Source organism: Castanea sativa, chromosome 5 (assembly GCF_040712315.1).
Source record: "Castanea sativa cultivar Marrone di Chiusa Pesio chromosome 5, ASM4071231v1".
Classification (NCBI taxonomy): Eukaryota; Viridiplantae; Streptophyta; class Magnoliopsida; order Fagales; family Fagaceae; genus Castanea; species Castanea sativa.
In genome coordinates this window covers 71,029,247-71,048,280 of record NC_134017.1, presented here as the reverse complement: position 1 = coordinate 71,048,280, position 19,034 = coordinate 71,029,247, and the positions used below count along the sequence as shown (strand labels likewise).

The following is a 19,034-nucleotide window of genomic DNA, read 5'->3' as shown; positions in this document are numbered from 1 at the left end:
AATGCACGTGTCAAGTAGCCATTTAGTGAAAATTCAATTTTGACGTAGAAGTTTTCATTTAAATATAAGTTTGGCCAGGTATCTATTTGAGGCGTTGATACGTGTGTATTTTTGCAAGAATTACAGCAACTTAGTTTGCAGCGAATCCTTGCCCATAAATAAAATTCCTCTTGAGAAAAAAAATTACAAAGATTATAAAATTTCCAATATAAGGTGTCACAAAAAATGCTCCAAGTCTATCAATTTTTGTAGGTGTTAATAAATGTGCATTTTTGCAAGAATTGTTACAACTTAGTTTGCAAGAAATCTTGCCTAAATAAAATTCCTCTAGAAAAAAAAAAATACAAAGATTATTAAATTTTCAATATAAGGTGTGTCACAAAAAATGCTCTAAGGGTGCGTTTGTTTCGACAGTAAAGCAATTCCGGAAAATGTTTTCAACATTTGCGGGTGTTTGGCAACACCAGAAATTTTGGTCAAACGGAAAGAGGAACCATTGACCGTAAAATACACCCTCCCCACTCGGAAAATATTTTCCATGTCTATTTTACCTTCAAATTGAGTTTTCCGTTGGAAAACAGAGAAAGAGAAGGAGAGGGAGAGAGCAACAACCCACACTAGAAAAGAGAGAGAGAGAGCTAGAGGGAGATCGCCGGTGAAGCCAAGATCACGCCGTCCTCAACCCAAAGGCACGCCGTCGAGCTCGCGCCGGGCGAGATCGAGGCGCGATCTCGCGCCGTCGAGCTCGCGCCGGGCGAGATCGAGGCGCGATCTCGCGCCGTCGAGCTCGCGTAGGGCGAGATCGAGGCGCGATCTCGCGCCGTCGAGCTCACGCCGGGCGAGATCGAGGCGCGATCTCTCGCCGTCGAGCTCGCGTAGGGCGAGATCGAGGCGCGATCTCGCGCCGTCGAGCTCGCGCCGGGCGAGATCGAGGCGCGATCTCGCGCCGTCGAGCTCGCGCAAGGCGAGATCAAGGCGTGATCTCGCGCCGTCGAGCTCGCGTCGGGCGAGATCGACGTGCGATCTCGCGCCGGGCGAGCTCGCGCAGGGTGAGATCGACGCGCGTGATCGCGCCGGCGAGATCGGTGACCCACCGATCTCACTCTTCCTCCTCCCTGTCTCACCTCCCTCTCTCAGTTTAATTTGATTTGGCCATGGTGTTTTATTTGATTTTTGTTTGTTTAGAAGTTGATGGATTGTAATGTTCTATTATAAAATTTGTTTGGAATGTGAGAAAATGGTTGAGAAAATGTGAGAAATCAGTAAAAAATTTGCATTTTCAGAATGTTACCAAACACTTGAAAATATTTTTCAAAGTATTTTTTAAAATGCCACCAAACATCTAAAAATATTTTCCTTTCCTGAAAACATTTTCCGAAATTGCTTTACTGTCGAAACAAACACACCCTAAGTCTATCAATTTTTGCAAGCGTTGACAAATGTGCATTTTTGCAGGAATTATTACAACTTAGAGGGCGTTTGGATAGCACTTCTGTGCGTCCACGTCCGCGTTTGCTTCTTTTTTTTTTTTTTTTTTTAACCCAGCCGCAAGGTTGGACTTTTCAACCATGAACAGTGCACAAATGCACTGTTCATGGGTCCCACAAATTTTGCTTTTTAACAACTTTTTCATTAAAAATGGGTCCCACGGTACTATTCACGCATTTAAAAATTATTTTGCTACAGTGTTTTCAGTTTTCAGTTTTCAGTTTCAACAAAATAAGTTCTATCCAAACGAACCCTTAGTTTGCAGGAAATCTTGCTCATAAATAAAATTCCTCTAGAAAAAGAAAATACAAAGATTATAAAATTTTCAATATAAGGTGTCACAAAAAATGCTTTTAAGTCTATCAATTTTTCTATGAAGTGTCTATTTGGTAATAACTTATTTAGCTGAAATTAAAAATTTGTTACTAAAAGTATACTAAGTAAATGTAAAAGTTAGCTAAAATAGTATAATGAGACCCATAAATAATACCAAAAAGTAACCATAAATAATAACTAAAATAAGCTGAATAGTAAAATAAGCTGGCAAAAATAATCAATGCCAAACACATGCAAAATATTTATAAAAATAATGCAATTTTTTCTTTTCTTTTCTACGCACCGACCGAACCCAACCCTGGCAACCGCCAGTACTCTACTCTCGGCTCTGTATTTGCTCATAAATTGCCCAATTAGCATTCACAATGAGTACTTACATTTATTTTTGATATATTAATGAGTTTTTGGCCGCAAGGGGAGGTAAAACTTTAATAGAGGAGATTCCAAAGCCATGTGCAGGCATAAGTTCAAGTTTCATCACTTGGAAACAAAATTAATTCAAGTTAGATAACTCCTTGCTTCCTCCCACTATCGAGGGTATACTTCAGTGATCGGTGCACCATCCACAGACCATGGCACTGTCTGGCTTGAAAAACTATTATTATGCAGCTCCTTTGTTGGCTTGTTCCTATTTGCTCTACTTCGAAGCAAAAAAGCTGGCTGCTGAGGTAACTGCAGGCTAACAGAGTAACTGTCAAGCATGAGAACTACTGTTGCCATTGTAGGTCGGTTGGTTGGATCTTCTTGAACACACAATAAGCCAATATGGATACATCTAATGACTTCATTTCTTGAAAAAGAACCTCTAATAGTTGGATCCAACAATTCCAATGGTGTCCCATTCTTCCATTGTTTCCACGCCTGCAAAGATAATATTGAAAATCAGTACTTTTTTTCCCTTTGTCAGGGCCACCTCTAGAAACACCCCAATTAATTTCTCTTCAGCACTTGGAACTGACTCTATTGGCATTCATAAAGTTCAATCAAACTTGAAATAATTTGATCCACACTCACATAGCTTAAGAGGTCCTCATCACATTCTGATTGGTAGAAACAATTGTTCTTCTTGCCACTTATAATCTCTAGAATTAGGACACCAAAACTAAACACATCAGACTTTACTGAAAATCGTCCTTGCATTGCATACTCTGGAGACATATAGCCACTACCAACAAGTACCATCAATACAACAAAATTAACAATTAACATTTTAGAAACCAATTATGGTAGTATATTTGAGTGTGTATATATCTATATATGGTAGTATATTTGAGTGTGTATATATATATATATATATATATATATATATATATATATATATTTTTTTTTTTTTTTTAAGCTACCAATCACCTTAAAAAGTACACGTATTTTCCTTTTCAGTAATTCTCATGCGCGATATATGACAATAAGGGATTATGTTGATTTAGATTAAGCAAAGTCAAACATAGTGATTAAAAACTTACTATGTTCCAACAATTCTACTTGTATTTCCTTGAGCTTGATCCACTATAAAAATCTTTGCCATGCCAAAATCTGAAATCTTTGGGTTCATATTGGCATCTAACAAAACATTACTAGCTTTAAGATCACGATGTATAATTCTAAGCCGAGAATCTTCATGAAGATAAAGAATCCCTCGGGCAATGCCTCCTATGATCTTATAACGTGTTGACCAATCCAGTTGTCCTTGCTTCTCAGAGTCTATAAATTTTCAAAATTCAGTTTTCAACTTAGAAGTGAATGAGACTCATGACAAGTGACTCAGCTTTTTAAATTTGCAGTGATTCATCTTGTGAAAAGTTCATCACAGGTGAATTATTCAAAACATTTGTGTATTTGAGATGTCATGCGATTTTAAAGTGATGTATGTATCACTGTATATACTTTAAGGCTACTAGGCAATCCCTAGGACACGAAATAAAAAATAAATCAAGAACAGGGCATAAGTTCAAATAGGCCAAACCGAATAAAAAGCAATCAAGGCTTCTGTTGGGCACATATTCATAAATGAGTATCTTTTCTTCTCCTTCCAAGCAAAAGCCTAAGAGCCTCGCTAGATTTCTGTGTTGAAGCTTGGCAACCAGCATAATTTCATTCTTAAATTCTATTGCACCCTGCACAGAGCTTTTGGATAGCCTCTTCACTGCTATTTCTTGTCCATTAGAAAAGTTACCCTGGGAATATATTTGAATCACAGTTTAGGACATTTCATGTATATATATCACTAAAATTTATTATTAACACTATTCCTACCTTGTAAACTGTGCCAAATCCACCTTTCCCAATCTTATTATCATCAGAGAACTTGTTTGTTGCAGCTTCAATTGTGGCCAAGTCAAATTGCAAGGACTCTACAGATGTAATTTCAATTCCATCTACACAGCCAAACAATAAATATATTGAATTCTGAAAATGATGAAAATATTACAGAAAAAATGCTAGGCTGCATCGATGTAAAAGAACAATTACATATACATGATGATCAACTAAACCTTTTAATGATCCTTTTTCTTCCAGTAATGTATTGTATTTTTTGCTTGTTCTTCTACACATGAAGCAGAGTCCAACGACCAAAAGCACCATAGAAACAGAAATTGGGACAGCAATGGCGATTATTGTTAGAGATGATTTGCTTTTTCCTGCATAAAAAATTAACATTTCTCATTGGCTAGGCAAAACTTTGATGGTTCATTATGGGAATTAAAGGTCCAGAAAGCTAAGTGAGTGTTACAAGGTCTGTTTACTGTAAGATTATGTAACATAACTGATTAAAGGGGGAGCCACAGGAAGCCATATAAATATATATATATATATATATATATATATATATATATATATATATATATGTATATGATTAATGATTATGTGCTGAAACCTTAATTGGTAAAAAGTAGTTGAGAACTTGAGAATTAAAAACGCATTTGCGATGTGTTTAGTACTGCCCTCCATCAACCTAACCCAACTCCCCCTGGTTGGTATAGAGATCTGTAAGGAAGTGCCTTTACTTTTGAAATGTCTCCACTATATGCCTCAAGCAGTACTAACTCAATTAATTAGTCCAGCTGACAAAAAAAATACTAATTAAATATTTAAATTCACAAATTTCTGACAATTTATCACCATAAACACAAGCTCAAGATTTCTAGATACTTTAAAAATTGTGCTCCTAAATATTTTCTATTTTCCTTTCTTCAAAAAACTGATTTTGTCAAAGCAAAAGAGATATATAGCAATATTTACAGCGTACCTGGAGGAAGTGTAGGAGATGATGCAGTGGAATTAAAAAATGGGTAAAGTTCATATCTAACATTAGAGCTCGGAAGCAGAACCTTTCCACCTTGTTTTCCATTGCAGCATATGGGAAGAGAAGCGATGGCACTATCCAAACATGTCAAGCATTCACTCACAGACAACTCCGGTGTGCACTGCACCAGGCTATACAGTGTCAACGAGCTTGTAAACTTGTCCACCGCCGTGGCAAACTTCTTATTCGATTGCGAATTCGCAGCTTGCTGAGCCAACGATTTCATGGTGCTAGCCAACAACCCATTAAACCGGTCCAACTCAACGACGCTCTGGTTGGTAGTGAAAAAGTTCACATAAGGTACTAAGTTATTGAGGAAAGTCTCGTTTGAGTAACGCAAAGTGCACTCATCGTACCAAATTAGGACAACTTTGTCTAAGGGACAACGTTTTTGTATGTCTTTCGTTGCAACGGAGATGCAGTCTTGGCAAGCAGTTGGGGTGAGATCAGCACGGCAGAGGAAAAGGCCTGTGACTATGTTGGGTTGGTTTTGACCCACTTGGGTTTTGAAGAAACCATCTTGGTTTGTGGAGTTGGAGGATAGAGCAGAGAGGAGGAGGTCGAGATTGGCTTGGTAGGTGCTGTTGGGTGTGAAAAAGCTTGAATTGGAGCAGGAGTGAGAGGCGTATGTAGGTGCTGACTCAGTGGTATGGCTAAGCAAGCTTAATAAGAGAAAGAAAGACACAATCTTAATCGATATGGGGATTTCGAAGTCGACCATTTTTGCGCACATCGCTTAGCTTCCCTGGTCTTTTCGATATAAGAGAGAGAGAGAGAGAGAGAGAGAGAGAGACAGCTCCAACTAATTTTTTAGGATAAGAGAGAGAGAGAGAGAAAAGATACGGTAGCAAGATTTTTTTTTCTCCCTTTTTAAACAAATGAAAAAGATGAGTGTATGTCACGTCTCTTAAATCGGGGGTTTGATATTTACATTTAAAAATTAAAAATTGTTATTTAAAAATATGCATAAAAATATATGTGGGTGGGAAAATATATAAAAATACGTGTAATATTATTTAAAAACTAAAATTATTGTTTGAAATAATATACTAAACACCTTCTAAGATCTGATATAAGACGTACTCAGAGAGATTATTTAAAAATTATTTTTTAAGAAAATTTATGGAAACAAAAATATTTTTAATTTTTTATATAAATTTTTATGTTTTTCATAAATTTTGAATCAAATTTACTTTAAATTACTATCAAATTTATGTAAAAAACTGTTGTAAAATAGAAGAGGATTAATTGCATGGTGGTGCAATTGCACCGGATCATGAGCAAGACAGTTTTGACTATTCTGCCAGAACGTGTTGAGAAACAAGTATAAAAACAAAAGAACGAAAGAAAGAGAAAGATAACGACTGTAGCTTTTGGTGGTACTAAAAAGCCACAAGTTTTTGATACTTTCGGTAGCAGTTGATTAGCTTAACTGGACTATTACGTGTTCTAGAAATTGGAGATATTTAATATTTTCTTGCATATTTTGATCTCTGGTATTTATTTCATTTCACCATATTTATTTTATGTTATTTTATTTGCCAAAAGAATGGGACTGCAGATTCCAAGAGCCTCGTTGTTTTTTAACTTATTCAAAATGAAATAGTTTTGGAAACTATTGACTTTAATTGCAACATTCTTAAATGATTGACGCCCATCCCATTTATTCATCTTCAGAGCAAAAACTATAATGTACACCAAACGTACAGAGGATTTGGATGGTTGTTCCAACTGAACTACTGGATACTCTAAACATATTGAATTTCTATCCATAAGCAAATGTCATATGGAACCATAACTCAATTCATCACTTGGTAAACAGAGACTTAAGTTGGAAATATAACTATCGAGGGTCTAATTCAGTAATGGATGCTTCATTAACAGACCATGGCATTGACTTGCTTGTAGATTGATCTGATGACTCCAGGCCCTTTATTGGGATGTTTGTGTCTGTTTTGGCAAAAAATGCTGGCTGTTGAGGTGCTTGCAGTGAAACTGAGCCGCTTGTAAGTGTGAGAACTATCGTCGCCATGGTGGGTCTGTCAGCTGGATCTTCTTGAACACATAATAAACCAATATGGATGCATCTCATGACTTCATCTCTAGAAAAGGAATCTCCCAAAGCTGGATCCAACAATTCCAAAGGCCTACCATCCCTCCAATGTATCCAAACCTGCACCAATTTATCATGTTGTGTTCAGAATGCCACACTTCTCTTCTAAGCAACTTGGAGAAGATGATATAGACATTTAATGGGAAAATATTTACAACATCAATTTCACACTTACATAACTCAAGAGGTCCTCAGCAACTTCTGATTCATAGAAATTACTATTCTTCTTGCCAGTGATAATCTCTAGAACCAAGACACCAAAGCTATATACATCCGACTTCACAGAGAATTCCCCATGCATTGCATACTCTGGAGACATATAACCACTACAAGGCATCACCAAGAACATAACAGAGTTAATAAAAAGTCAATAACCTTATTCTGATGAATCTAATTATTTAAGTTGAGTTCATAGCTGACTCCTGACTGGTTTCAGAAATGATGTAATGCAAAAAATGTCAGAACTTACTATGTCCCCACAATTCTACTTGTGTTTCCTTGAGTTTGATCAACTCCAAATATCCTTGCCATGCCAAAATCTGAAATTTTTGGGTTCATATCTGCATCCAACAATACATTGCTAGCTTTGAGATCGCGATGTATAATTCGAAGTCGAGAATCTTCATGTAGATATTGGATTCCTCGAGCAATCCCGCCTATTATCTTGTAACGTCTTGACCAATCCAGTAGTCCCTGTTTTGTTGGGTCTACAAGTTCATCAAAAATTACTTCATGTTAGGAACAAAAGCTTAAACAAATGATTCTTGATTACTAATTTGTTATCATAATGACATAAGACTATTAAACATATGTTCAAATGGACAGACCATATAGAATATAGTCAAGACTCTTGTTGGGCACAAATTCATAAACAAGTATCTTTTCTTCTCCTTGCAAGCAAAAACCCAATAGCCTTGCTAAATTTCTGTGTTGAAGCTGGGCTACCACTACAACCTCATTCTTAAATTGTTCTGCACCCTGTCCTGAGCTTTTTGATAACCTCTTCACAGCTATTTCTTGTCCATTAGGAAGTGTTCCCTGAGAATATAATTTAACCAATCCTTAGAATAGTTTACTTTGTATAATTTGAAAATTTCCAACATCAAAATCTTGTGAACTTTAAATTACTCACATTTTTATGTGTTTAATTTGTTATGCTTAACTAGTACTGCCCTGTAATATAGCATGGTAATAAAAATAAAATTAGTTAAGTATTCTAATTGCATACCTTGTAAACCTGACCAAATCCTCCTTCACCAAGCTTGTTATCCTCTGAAAATTTGTTTGTGGCACTTTCAATTGTAACAAAATTATATTGCAAGGACTCTACAGTTGTAATATCATTGGCAGCTACAAATGCAAAGAATATACGTGAGATATTACACTCCAAAGAGCATTGTATTCGGACATGAGGACATAAAAGACTGCATATATCCAATTTACTTATTCATTACCATTTTCTCCGTCTACTGCATTGTACTTCTTTCCTCTCCTAATTAGGAAACAGCAGCCCACAATGAATAGAACCACAGAGGCAGAAATTGGAGCAACGATGGCGATTATTTTTGATGTTGACAGTTTGCTTTTATCTGCATAAACAACATCGTATGATTGCACTTGGTACAGCTCAAATTCATTGTTGATTGCCACATGTTTCAGACATGCTCAACAATACAATGGTCAGAGATGATAAGCACTTTCTTGAAAATGATTAAGTTTCACTGTATAATTGAGAGTCATAGTGATCAGTTTTTTTTTTAATCCTACTTTCTTCAGTTAAATGTACATAAGGAATAAATTGTCACAATAATGATTGAGTGACTAGATTCACAATTTCTTATCAGCTTAAATTTCTAACACGTGGTAGTTTATCACAATATGAGAGCAGGTAGGAGTATATATTCCTATTCCCTCCCTCCTCTTCAAGTACCATGTGGACACACACATTTTGATTTTATTTTATAAAGGTAATCAAGTTATGCACTACGGAACAGAGAAAATGGTCCAAAAGACCGTCAACCACTAAGAATCACATAAACACATAAAAGGAATGTAACCGCAGGTAAAGAAAACAACCCATACTCATGAACTAAACATTTTAGTATCTAACATTGTCAATTTTTATTTTTTAATTAAGGCTAGTTAGAAGTTTGTCTAAATACAGAGGATTTGAAATCGTGAAACATTATGTAATTCAATTTATCGTATCTAGTCAACTTTCACTTCATTTTTATCTCCTTTGTCTGTTGTTGAATTTGGGTACAACTGATCTGCTTTATAGAATACACATATTGGCGGGGTCCAGACCCTATAATAGTATAATGGACTCTATAATCTAATGTCGAAATACAGAAACACTTGCTTATTTTAAAGATATTAATTTGTTATTTATGTTATCAGTACCAGTCATGATGGCAACCACTCATGGGCACGACCATACATTTTGCCTAATTATGCCATATTTCTTAAAGATAAAGAGAGTGATTCACACCAAAACCAAACCGATAGAGAATACATATTATTATAGACTATTGTACTACGAATAAGATAAAGCTCTTCCAAAAAGCAAGCTGTGAAATGTTGACATAAGTTAACACCACCTAATAGCATTAACCAATACTAATCAAGAATGAAAAAGAGTTCAAATGGGATTAATGGGTGAACCACTTTACCTTTCGGTCCACTCACGGAACTTGGACTTGGAGGCGGTGGAGATTGAACCCCAGGTGAAGGTGTAGGCGCAGTGGCTGCCAAAGTGTAAAATGGGTACAATTCGTACCTAACATTGCAACTAGGAAAAACAATTCTACCCCCTTGTTTTCCACTACAACACCATGGAAGAAGCTTCACAGCATCCTGTAGACAAGTTTTGCAATCGGTGCTGGACAGGTCCGGGGTACACTGTGCAAGGTTGTACAGTGTTTGAAAAGCAGATATGTTCACTTGCTTGGTCCCAAACTTCTTAGAACCCGTCGGAAAGTCCGAGGTTTCAGTTGCTAACTCAAGCATCGAAGTGTTCAGCAATCGATTAAACTTGTCCTGATCAGTTACATTCTGGGTGTTCAACAAGCCCAGCCTTGGTTTTTCGTCCACGGTGGAGAAGAACGACCGGTTTGAGTAGCGCACTATACACTCGTCGTAGTATGTCAGAGCGACCTTCTCTCTCGAACACTTGCTGGTTAGTACTTTCACCGCCGCGTTCACGCAGTCTCGGCAGAGTTGAGGGGTGACATCGCCGCGACAGTTGAAGAGACCGTAGACAGGGTCGGAGGTGTTTTGGCCAGTGGTGGTGTTGAAGAATTCGATGTTGCGTGTGGCGTTGGAGTCGAGTGAAGAGAGGAAGGACTTTAGATTGGTTTGGTAGATGCTATTGGCGCTGAAAGTGTTGTTTGCACATACATCCTCGAGGAAAACAGGGTCAGCAGCATGAGTGATGAGGCTTAGGAAGCTAAGGCTGAGTATGGAAAAGAACAAGATTGGAAGAGAGAAAGGATTGAAGGAAGTCATTTTGTTGAACTAATCTCTTCCTCTCGGAAATTATGCAGAGATTTTTTTATTGTATTAGTACACGTTTTGATGAGAATGAATGGGATTAGGTACTTGTTAGAGGATAGATACGAGCAATGAAGACGTATAGTCTGCCGTTAGGATGAGGGCGTCTCTTAACGCAAGTCAACACGTCAACCAATTCTGACAAAAAAACCCTTTAATGCTGTGTCCTTGTTACAGATGAGGCGAGATGATTTGCTGGGTTGCAAACAGCAGTATGACCAAAACAGACGTCGGCAATTATGAAAAACGTAACCGTAGATACTAATGGTAATGGACCACGCGTCCGTGGATATCGAACATCTATTAATTCATTATTTTAGTAAAATTTTGATATCATCTTTATATATATGAAAAAAAAAAAATTATCAAGAGATTCAATTTTATTTTTTCTTTTTCTAGTAAGAAGTTTATAAAAATTAAAGACAAAATTTATAAACAGTCTTTTAAGTAATGTTTCTTAAATTTTTATTTTAAAATTCTGCCATATAACTATTTAACTTAAAAAATACACTTTCATTTCATTCATAAAAATATAAATAAAAGCTTAAAAAAAGAACTTAAGTAACCGCATTTAAATTTTGTATCCACATCTTGCTCTTATAAAATATCTATTAATTTTTCCCATTAAATTTTTTTCCTATAATATTATTAGGTTTTGAGTTCTCATAAAACGTTTGTTAATGAAATTAGGGACCGCCGCCCACATTGACTTTGGGAAGTAATGGTCACCCTCAACTTTTTTCTTTTTTTTTTTTAATAAAAATATTAGTATATGTATATATATATATATATATATATGTTAATTTTAATAATTTTATTCTATAAAATTATGCATTACTCCCTTAAAAATAATATTAACTCTTTTAAAAATAATGCTACAACTACAAACTTATTTAAAATATTTTTACAAATAGTTGAGATACAAATTCTTACTAATTTGCATTTAAGCTTACCACTTACATAACTTTTTTACTTACCAATAGCTATTCACCGAATTAGTAAATTGTAAAAAAATTTGTAACTTTAGCCTTTTCCTCCATTTAAAGGTCATAAAAAAATCTATAGATCTAAAATCTAAAACAAAATATATAAGCCTAAAAAGATTAGTCCAAAAACAAAAATTACAAATAACAAAGCTAAAAAAATTAAGTCCAGCTAATAAATTTGACTCAAAACAAACAATCGACCCTTCAAAAAAAATTTAAACAAAATAAATGTCTTTTCCTAGCTGCAGTCGCACGCATCAAAGGCTTCCAAATAAAAGATTCATTGGCTAAACAACAATAAAGCTAAATATCGAAACCATCGCATGTAGCCAACAACAGAGCCATCCCCTCTAATTCTAAATCCTAACCATATTCGTTAATGAACTATTTTTAAGAAAATTTTAATACTACTTTTTATATTTTAAAAAATAGGGTTTTTTTATTGTTGTTCACATGGTATAACTTGCAAAAATTGAAAAATCACGCTATTTGGCCAAAAAGCACGATGAAGATAATGCAATTATGTTTTGAAATGGTTTGTGTGGCTTTTTGCCCAAAAGGAGATAACCAAACGGGCAATATTTAGTAAGTTTCGACATTCTCACTTTTTTTTTCCGACATTCTCACTTAATTATACAATAACTAGTCACTAATATGTGAAATACACGAAATAGTTAAATAATAAAATAATTAATTAACCTCACGGTAAAAGAAAAGGCTAAAAGAATCGATAAGTGGTTGATTTGCCCATCAAGAAAAAATCTAAAAGAAGAAGGAAAAAAAAAAAAAAAAACTATCTATAAAGAATTGCAATCATTGTATGTTTACCTAGCTCAGCTCAAAGCCAGAATCCAAATTTAATTTTGCAACAATAAAAACATACAAATTTATGTTAATTGTAAATCAGCCTCACTACACGAATCTAATTTTCGCTCTACTGTATTTTTGGAGATCATGCTCTTAAACATTCAATGTGTCAAGAATTTCAATAAACACTATTGCCACATCTATCTTTATTCTAGAAATTTAATTTACACATAAGCCAATGGCAACCGCAATTAGACAATCTTGACCCCAAAAATTCTCCTTCTAAAATCTCATTTTAAACCGTCAAAAGTGATTTCAAGCAAATATTACATTTACACAAAATCTAAGCAACCTAACTCACCTTACATCTTATAATCAAGCTAATAAAATCTTATAATTTCATCAATGGAGCCAACAATGCTCCCTTGTGATAGAAACAAAGAGATGTTAACATAGCATCACTTACTATTGATGATTCTATCTATAAGACAAAAGAGCAAGAAAATCGCCAAACCTGCCCATCAGGGCGATAACACACTACATTGACAATTTCTCTTACATTATTCCAGTCTACAACTTGACAACCATGAATAGCCCAAATACAAACTTTTCCATCTATTGAACCACTGAATCATCAACAGGGTTAAACTAAACGCAGGTTACTACATCACAGCATAACGTAAAAATCAGCAACAATAACTCCAGCATATTAAAACAATAACATCAGGATATTGCCCCAACATTTATCCAACCCTGGCTGGTTCCTTAACTAACAAATTAGATTTTAGGTTGAAGCAATGGAACATCAATGAGCTCACCATAATTACTATGTGTAAACAATTTGAGTCAATGATGACATCCCACTCACCACAGACGAACAATATGGTCAATTGATGATGAGAGCAGATACTGCATCAAAATAAACATCACATTTATGAAAATCAATAACATTTATACTTAATCCATAAAATTAAATTGGCACTCAAATAATTTACTTACATTATTCCTAGACCATGAGAGATCTGATATGTCACCACTGTGCCTGCGGAACTCGTGCAATGGTTTCTCCAAAATTCATAAAAGTTTAGGGGGAAAAATTACGCATGCTGTGTCTGATGATTTCCTCGGGTTGCTCACTTTACACGTTTTCTCTTTATTGGCAAAGAGAGGTTTCAATTCAGAGAGATGATTCACTATGAAATATAAGCAGGATGGGTCTATTTCTGGAATGTCAAGTTCATTAGATCTCTCATCCTCCATCACCTGCCATAATCGCACAATCCCATCTTCACTAGCACTTGCAAGATACTGCCCATCGCGACTAAATTTCATTGCCAAAATTGGACCATCATGTGCCTTCATATCTTGCCCCATATAAAGATTATGAAAGCATTAACTGATTATAAATCAATTGAAGAAGAATGATCCATACATGCTAAGAACTACAGTAATATAGAGAACAAAAATGACCATATTTAGCTGGGATATTGCAAGCAGAAGAATAGAGTTAAAGGCAAATGCAAAACTCAAATGATATGATCAATACAAGCTAAGAACTACAATAATTCTTTGCATTGGAGTTGTAAAGGTAGTGCATAACAAAACCAATCCATTGCTATAAATAATTATAGATATAAACATGTTCGGAACTCTATTTTAAAAGAATTCAGCTACAGGAAATTACAAAAGGCTACAGATATAATTTGGTCTAAAACATAAGTTATATAACTCAGTTATATATGATTATGCAAGATGGGCATGGTATTAGATATTATAAATTTGAGGCAAAGATTCAGAGAGAGGGTTGAGAGAGACTTGACATATAGCAAGCTTTAATGAATACCTCTATCATTATGCAAAATCAAAAGGCATATTACAGATTTTTAAACGAGTAAAAATTATTTAACGATATGTATGTTTTTAATGATATGTTGTATGTTTTTATTGTTTCTTCATACACAATAGCTACAAATGTAAAATTTTTACCAAGACTTTAATTTTCACTGATTCTAATTTCACTGAGACATTTTGTCAAACACTTAGGTTGGCCATTACAAAGGATACCAATCCTCAAATCATTCTTTCAACCATTATACCAGCAAAAACACGAGAGAGAATATTACAGAGAAACTAAGCAAGAAAACTGGTGAGACTCTATATGTTTTTGAGAACCTAATCCCTGAGTTTTAGTTAAATATATTTTGGTTGGGTTTTGATCAAGATCAAACAGGAAGATCGTCCACATATATATAAAACGGAGAAGAATTGAATAAGATAAGTCAAATTGGATTGCAAACATATATTATTAAATAGAATAATATAATCAAGGAATAAAAACTCACCTAGAGAGGATACAAATTTTGAACAAAGGGTACCTATTCATGGTGATGGGCTGGCCTGTTTTTGCAAAAAGATATCGGTACCATTGATTATAAATTAGAGGTCAAGACTTGAGCCAGCAAAGGCTATGAATAAAGAGAGCGAGACTGAGAGAAGAGGGATGCTCTGTGTTTAAGCCAAAGAGAAAGGAATGAGGGGTAGCGTGAAGAGAGAAGAGTAAGCCTGCATGTTGAGTTTGTGTTGGTGTTTATCGGGTTTCGTTAATTTTTAAAGATAAGTATCGAGTTTTATCAACAAAAATAAAAAGAGATAAGTATTGGGTTTTGAAAAGAGTGTTTTTAATTTTTCAAATATTGTATGGTGTTAATGTGAAAAATTGTGGTGCTAGCAAAGGCTTTGATTTTTGATTTTTATATATATATATATATATAGAGAGAGAGAGAGAGAGAGTACTTTCACTCCATAATTAGTACAATAGTTTAAATTAAGTAACATGTTATAATGTTGGTTACCTTAATAAGTAAAATCTTTTATCATCGAATAAGTTGAAGTTCTATCGTATTTACATAAAAAATAAAATAGTAAAAAATCATAAAAATATGGCACCAAAATTCAATATGAACAGAATTTCATGGCATAACAAAGATAACATGTTGAATACTAGTAAATGTTTATTGCTCTAAATTTGGTTCAGGAAACATTAGACTAATACAATACTGATATCCTTTCAATTGTTTTTCATGTTGCAAATGTTTATTTCTCAAGCAAAATAAGTATACTATCAACTGCATCATCAAAAACTAAGATTTCAGTTAGTATATTTTAAACATTTTTTTGTGATTTTTTTCATAGGAAATGAATGGTGAAGATGAAATTTTTTTGTTTCCTTAACTCTTCATTTACAAAGGTGACATCTAATTAATATTAGATGATAAGGTGATATTAATAGTGGGTTTAGGTGAAAACTAATAAAAATCTAATAACTCAATTGAAAACTGTTATGTATTTATATATAGCATAAGTGCATAACTAGTTATAATCTTTGTACGTATGACAAGGGGTCTGCTACAGGGGAAATTCATATGTACTCTTAGAGTACAGTGGAATAGTGCTCCCTCCTTTTACATGCATAGTAGATCCCACTATGAATTTAGTTATAAATCCCACCATAAATGCGAGTGAAAGGAACACTATTCATAGTACTCCGAGAGTACTTAATGACCTGTTTAGATGAAGGGAAAGGAAGAAGAGAGTAGAGTAGAGTTAACCAAAAATTAGGCTAATTTCTAGCCAACTCTACTCTACTCCTCCTCTTTAATCCAAATAGACCAAGTATTAATTGAGTTAGCCAACCAATCATTCCATGTCAAAAGGGATTTTTAATTTTTGATTATTCTATATTAAAGCATTTTGATAATTTTAAAGACCAAGATTTTTTTTTTCTTTTTTTGAGAAGAAGAGGAAGAAGAAAAAGACCAAGATAAATACTTAAATTAATTTTTCACTAATATTTCACACAGGGTATACTATTACTATGCCGTACACGTGAAGCAAGAAGTAAACCAAGTTAATCAAGCATCTTCAATATTTCTGTCCTTATGAGGGGTCAAGGCCCCGGGGCATAAGGGGGAAAATAATACTACATATATAAATAAAATAAATAAATTTATCTATCAAAATAAAAAAAATATTGATAAATAAACGATTAAAGGTGAAGAAAATCGTTCAGATAATGACTGTAGAGGAAAATGGAGACAACATATGGGATGGAAAAGAAAAAGTCGCTGATGGCTACGGACTGAATTGGAAAAGTAAGGGAAGAGAGCGGCTGCGAACTTTTCACCAGTTTCTGCAAGTATAGAAAGGCCATCTGTTAATAATGTCTTATTGAAGAGAAAGTTTAGGAAACACTCAAATTCATAATATGCAGTGTCACCTCGTGATTGATGCACTTAATTTTTTCTTACCAAGTTTTTGTGTGGGTGACATATGTAGTGTTGAATTTCAATTACAAAATGATAAGTTGTGATTGAGTATGTGATTGGGTATCATCATAGGTATTTCTTTTTTTAAAAGGGGTTATGTTCACAACATTTTTATAACAAATTTTAAATGACAAATTGTTAAAAGTTTCTAATATGAATCTAGCGTTGAAATTACTATTTTGCCAACAGTAATAGCCTGTAATAATCTACTACCAAATATTTATTATGAAAATAGTTTGATGTAGTTTTCTCTCTCTCTATTTTTTTTTGGAACAGTCTTCTAAACTGACATCCAGGAATTCTTTGTCAAAATTTTGATTTGATTTCTTTCTTTATTTATTTTTTTTTTTGGAAAATATTATAATTTACTTAAAATGGTTTGATCTTGTCATAATTTTTCCATTTTTTATTTTTTTTATTTTATAATTGAACTGTTCTTATAAGTGAGGAAGAGGATTCTAACTTTGATTTTCTTAATAAAAAAAAAATCAGGTAATGTTACTGATTACAACTCATGGTCCAATAGAAAGATTTCGTAATTTATGTAACTCGACCAATTCACGTGTTAGAAGCCTTAAAAATTATTGTACAACTACTTTGTGTATCTGTATTGTGACTTGCTAATGTAATTATCGTTTCATTTTCTTAAAAAAAAAAGAAAAAATTAAAGCCCTAAAGTTTGAATTAAAATGAATTCTGTGGGGTCAAAAACAAAAACTATGAAAAGCTATGAATGGATTCTTGATCAACACAACTAATTTCTAAGTAAATAAGTGCAGAACTCCACAATGGGAAGATTGGACAGGTCATCGAAGGCAAGGAAAGACAAAAATAAACATCGTTATTGAGAAAAAAAAACTAGTTCCCAAGGTACAATGAGTAATTCAAAGGCAAATGCAAATTTTTGCTCTCTTGTTTTCTGATTCTAATTTTTTGGATCCCCCTTTCTTGTTGGCCATCTCCTCCTTTTATCCTCCCTTCTTCTTCCTTTCCAGTTGTATATCCGTTCGTTGGATTTGGAGAGATACTTGTCCCATCAAACATCTCCCTAACATTTTTTGATTATGAAGAGACTTTTGGGGTGCCTCTACTGTTCAAGCTAATTATTCGGCATTTAATGAGGCTAACATTAGGAAGGAATAGCCAATTAATGCAGAGGTGACTATAACGGTGGGCTCCGCATCAACTTCTTTGTGTTCCTTGGGGATGGAAACCAAAGCTGAATCCTTTTTGAATCAATTGATTACTTCTCGGTTAGGCTATTACATCTCACAATAAACCTGTTCCTCAGATTACCATAGTAACCAGTCCATGTTGATATCGTATTTTGTTCACCCTCGATTTGCGTTTCGAACCTCGAAAAATCTAAAAATATTATTTTCTCTCCATGGGGTAGCGAGAACATCCAAAATGACGTGACACAACCCGTCCGGACACCGGAGCACCCAAAGTGACTTTTTCAACTACAATGACCAAAATGCCTCTAGTCAACCTGAGGTTGACCGAAGATCAAAATCCTCACAAAATAATATTTTTCATGATCTTATATCAAACCTGAGCTTCTTAAAGATTTTTAGCAAATTTGACCAAGTTTGATCCGGAGTTGACTCTTGGTGGGCCCGAGAAACCCTAATCTTGACCTAGTCGTCAAAATGGGTTGAGACCAATGCCAGTGTGAAGATGATCAAATTCTAATTCCAACGACTATTCATGGGTTGAAATTGGAGTTAAAATGGTTGAAATATCGAGAAAATGGTGAAAATCACGTCAACACACTCTTGAGGTCATAACTTTTGATCCAATAGTTGAAATTTTAATTTCTTTAGTGTTATGAAAAATAGACATCTAGAGATTTCTAGGGACACCAAGATTGCCTCAATTTGAGTTCGAGAAGACCTCTAAATGCGCATCCGAAGTTGGAACCAAAAAGTGCAACAAGACGAATTTGCTGATGTCACGATGACATTAGCCTAGCGGTCCTTGTAGGGCTGTTGGGCCCAGTCCGCACACCAACGAGGTGCGCCGTGCCTTGAAAAGTGTGCCTCGGACTAGAATTGAAAAATTAGGTTTTTGGGAGCTGTTTTGGGCTTTTTTTTTTCTCTCTTTTCTCACCATATTTCTCT

General features: G+C 34.6%; 2 protein-coding genes and 1 long non-coding RNA gene across 3 annotated transcripts; all 3 read right to left on the bottom strand.

The window, feature by feature from the left end:
* Window positions 1–2,104: 2,104 nt before the first annotated feature.
* LOC142636342 (cysteine-rich receptor-like protein kinase 10) lies at window positions 2,105–5,960 on the bottom strand. Its single transcript, XM_075810530.1, has 7 exons — window positions 5,072–5,960; window positions 4,317–4,463; window positions 4,078–4,199; window positions 3,788–3,998; window positions 3,288–3,525; window positions 2,839–2,989; window positions 2,105–2,685 (listed from the first exon to the last, which is right to left on the bottom strand). Exons 1-7 carry the CDS (start codon window positions 5,859–5,861, stop codon window positions 2,353–2,355), a joined length of 1,992 nt encoding a protein of 663 aa, XP_075666645.1. The 5' UTR covers window positions 5,862–5,960; the 3' UTR covers window positions 2,105–2,352.
* An 812-nt stretch (window positions 5,961–6,772) lies between these two features.
* LOC142636572 (cysteine-rich receptor-like protein kinase 10) lies at window positions 6,773–10,748 on the bottom strand. The gene is made up of 7 exons (XM_075810833.1): window positions 9,914–10,748; window positions 8,696–8,830; window positions 8,470–8,591; window positions 8,069–8,279; window positions 7,711–7,948; window positions 7,417–7,567; window positions 6,773–7,301 (listed from the first exon to the last, which is right to left on the bottom strand). Exons 1-7 carry the CDS (start codon window positions 10,746–10,748, stop codon window positions 6,972–6,974), a joined length of 2,022 nt encoding a protein of 673 aa, XP_075666948.1. The 3' UTR covers window positions 6,773–6,971.
* Window positions 10,749–13,095: 2,347 nt separating this feature from the next.
* Window positions 13,096–15,202, bottom strand: LOC142633260 (uncharacterized). The gene is made up of 3 exons (XR_012843858.1): window positions 14,929–15,202; window positions 13,586–13,950; window positions 13,096–13,495 (listed from the first exon to the last, which is right to left on the bottom strand). It is a non-coding gene; the product is annotated as an uncharacterized LOC142633260 (long non-coding RNA).
* Between the last annotated feature and the right edge of the window lie 3,832 nt (window positions 15,203–19,034).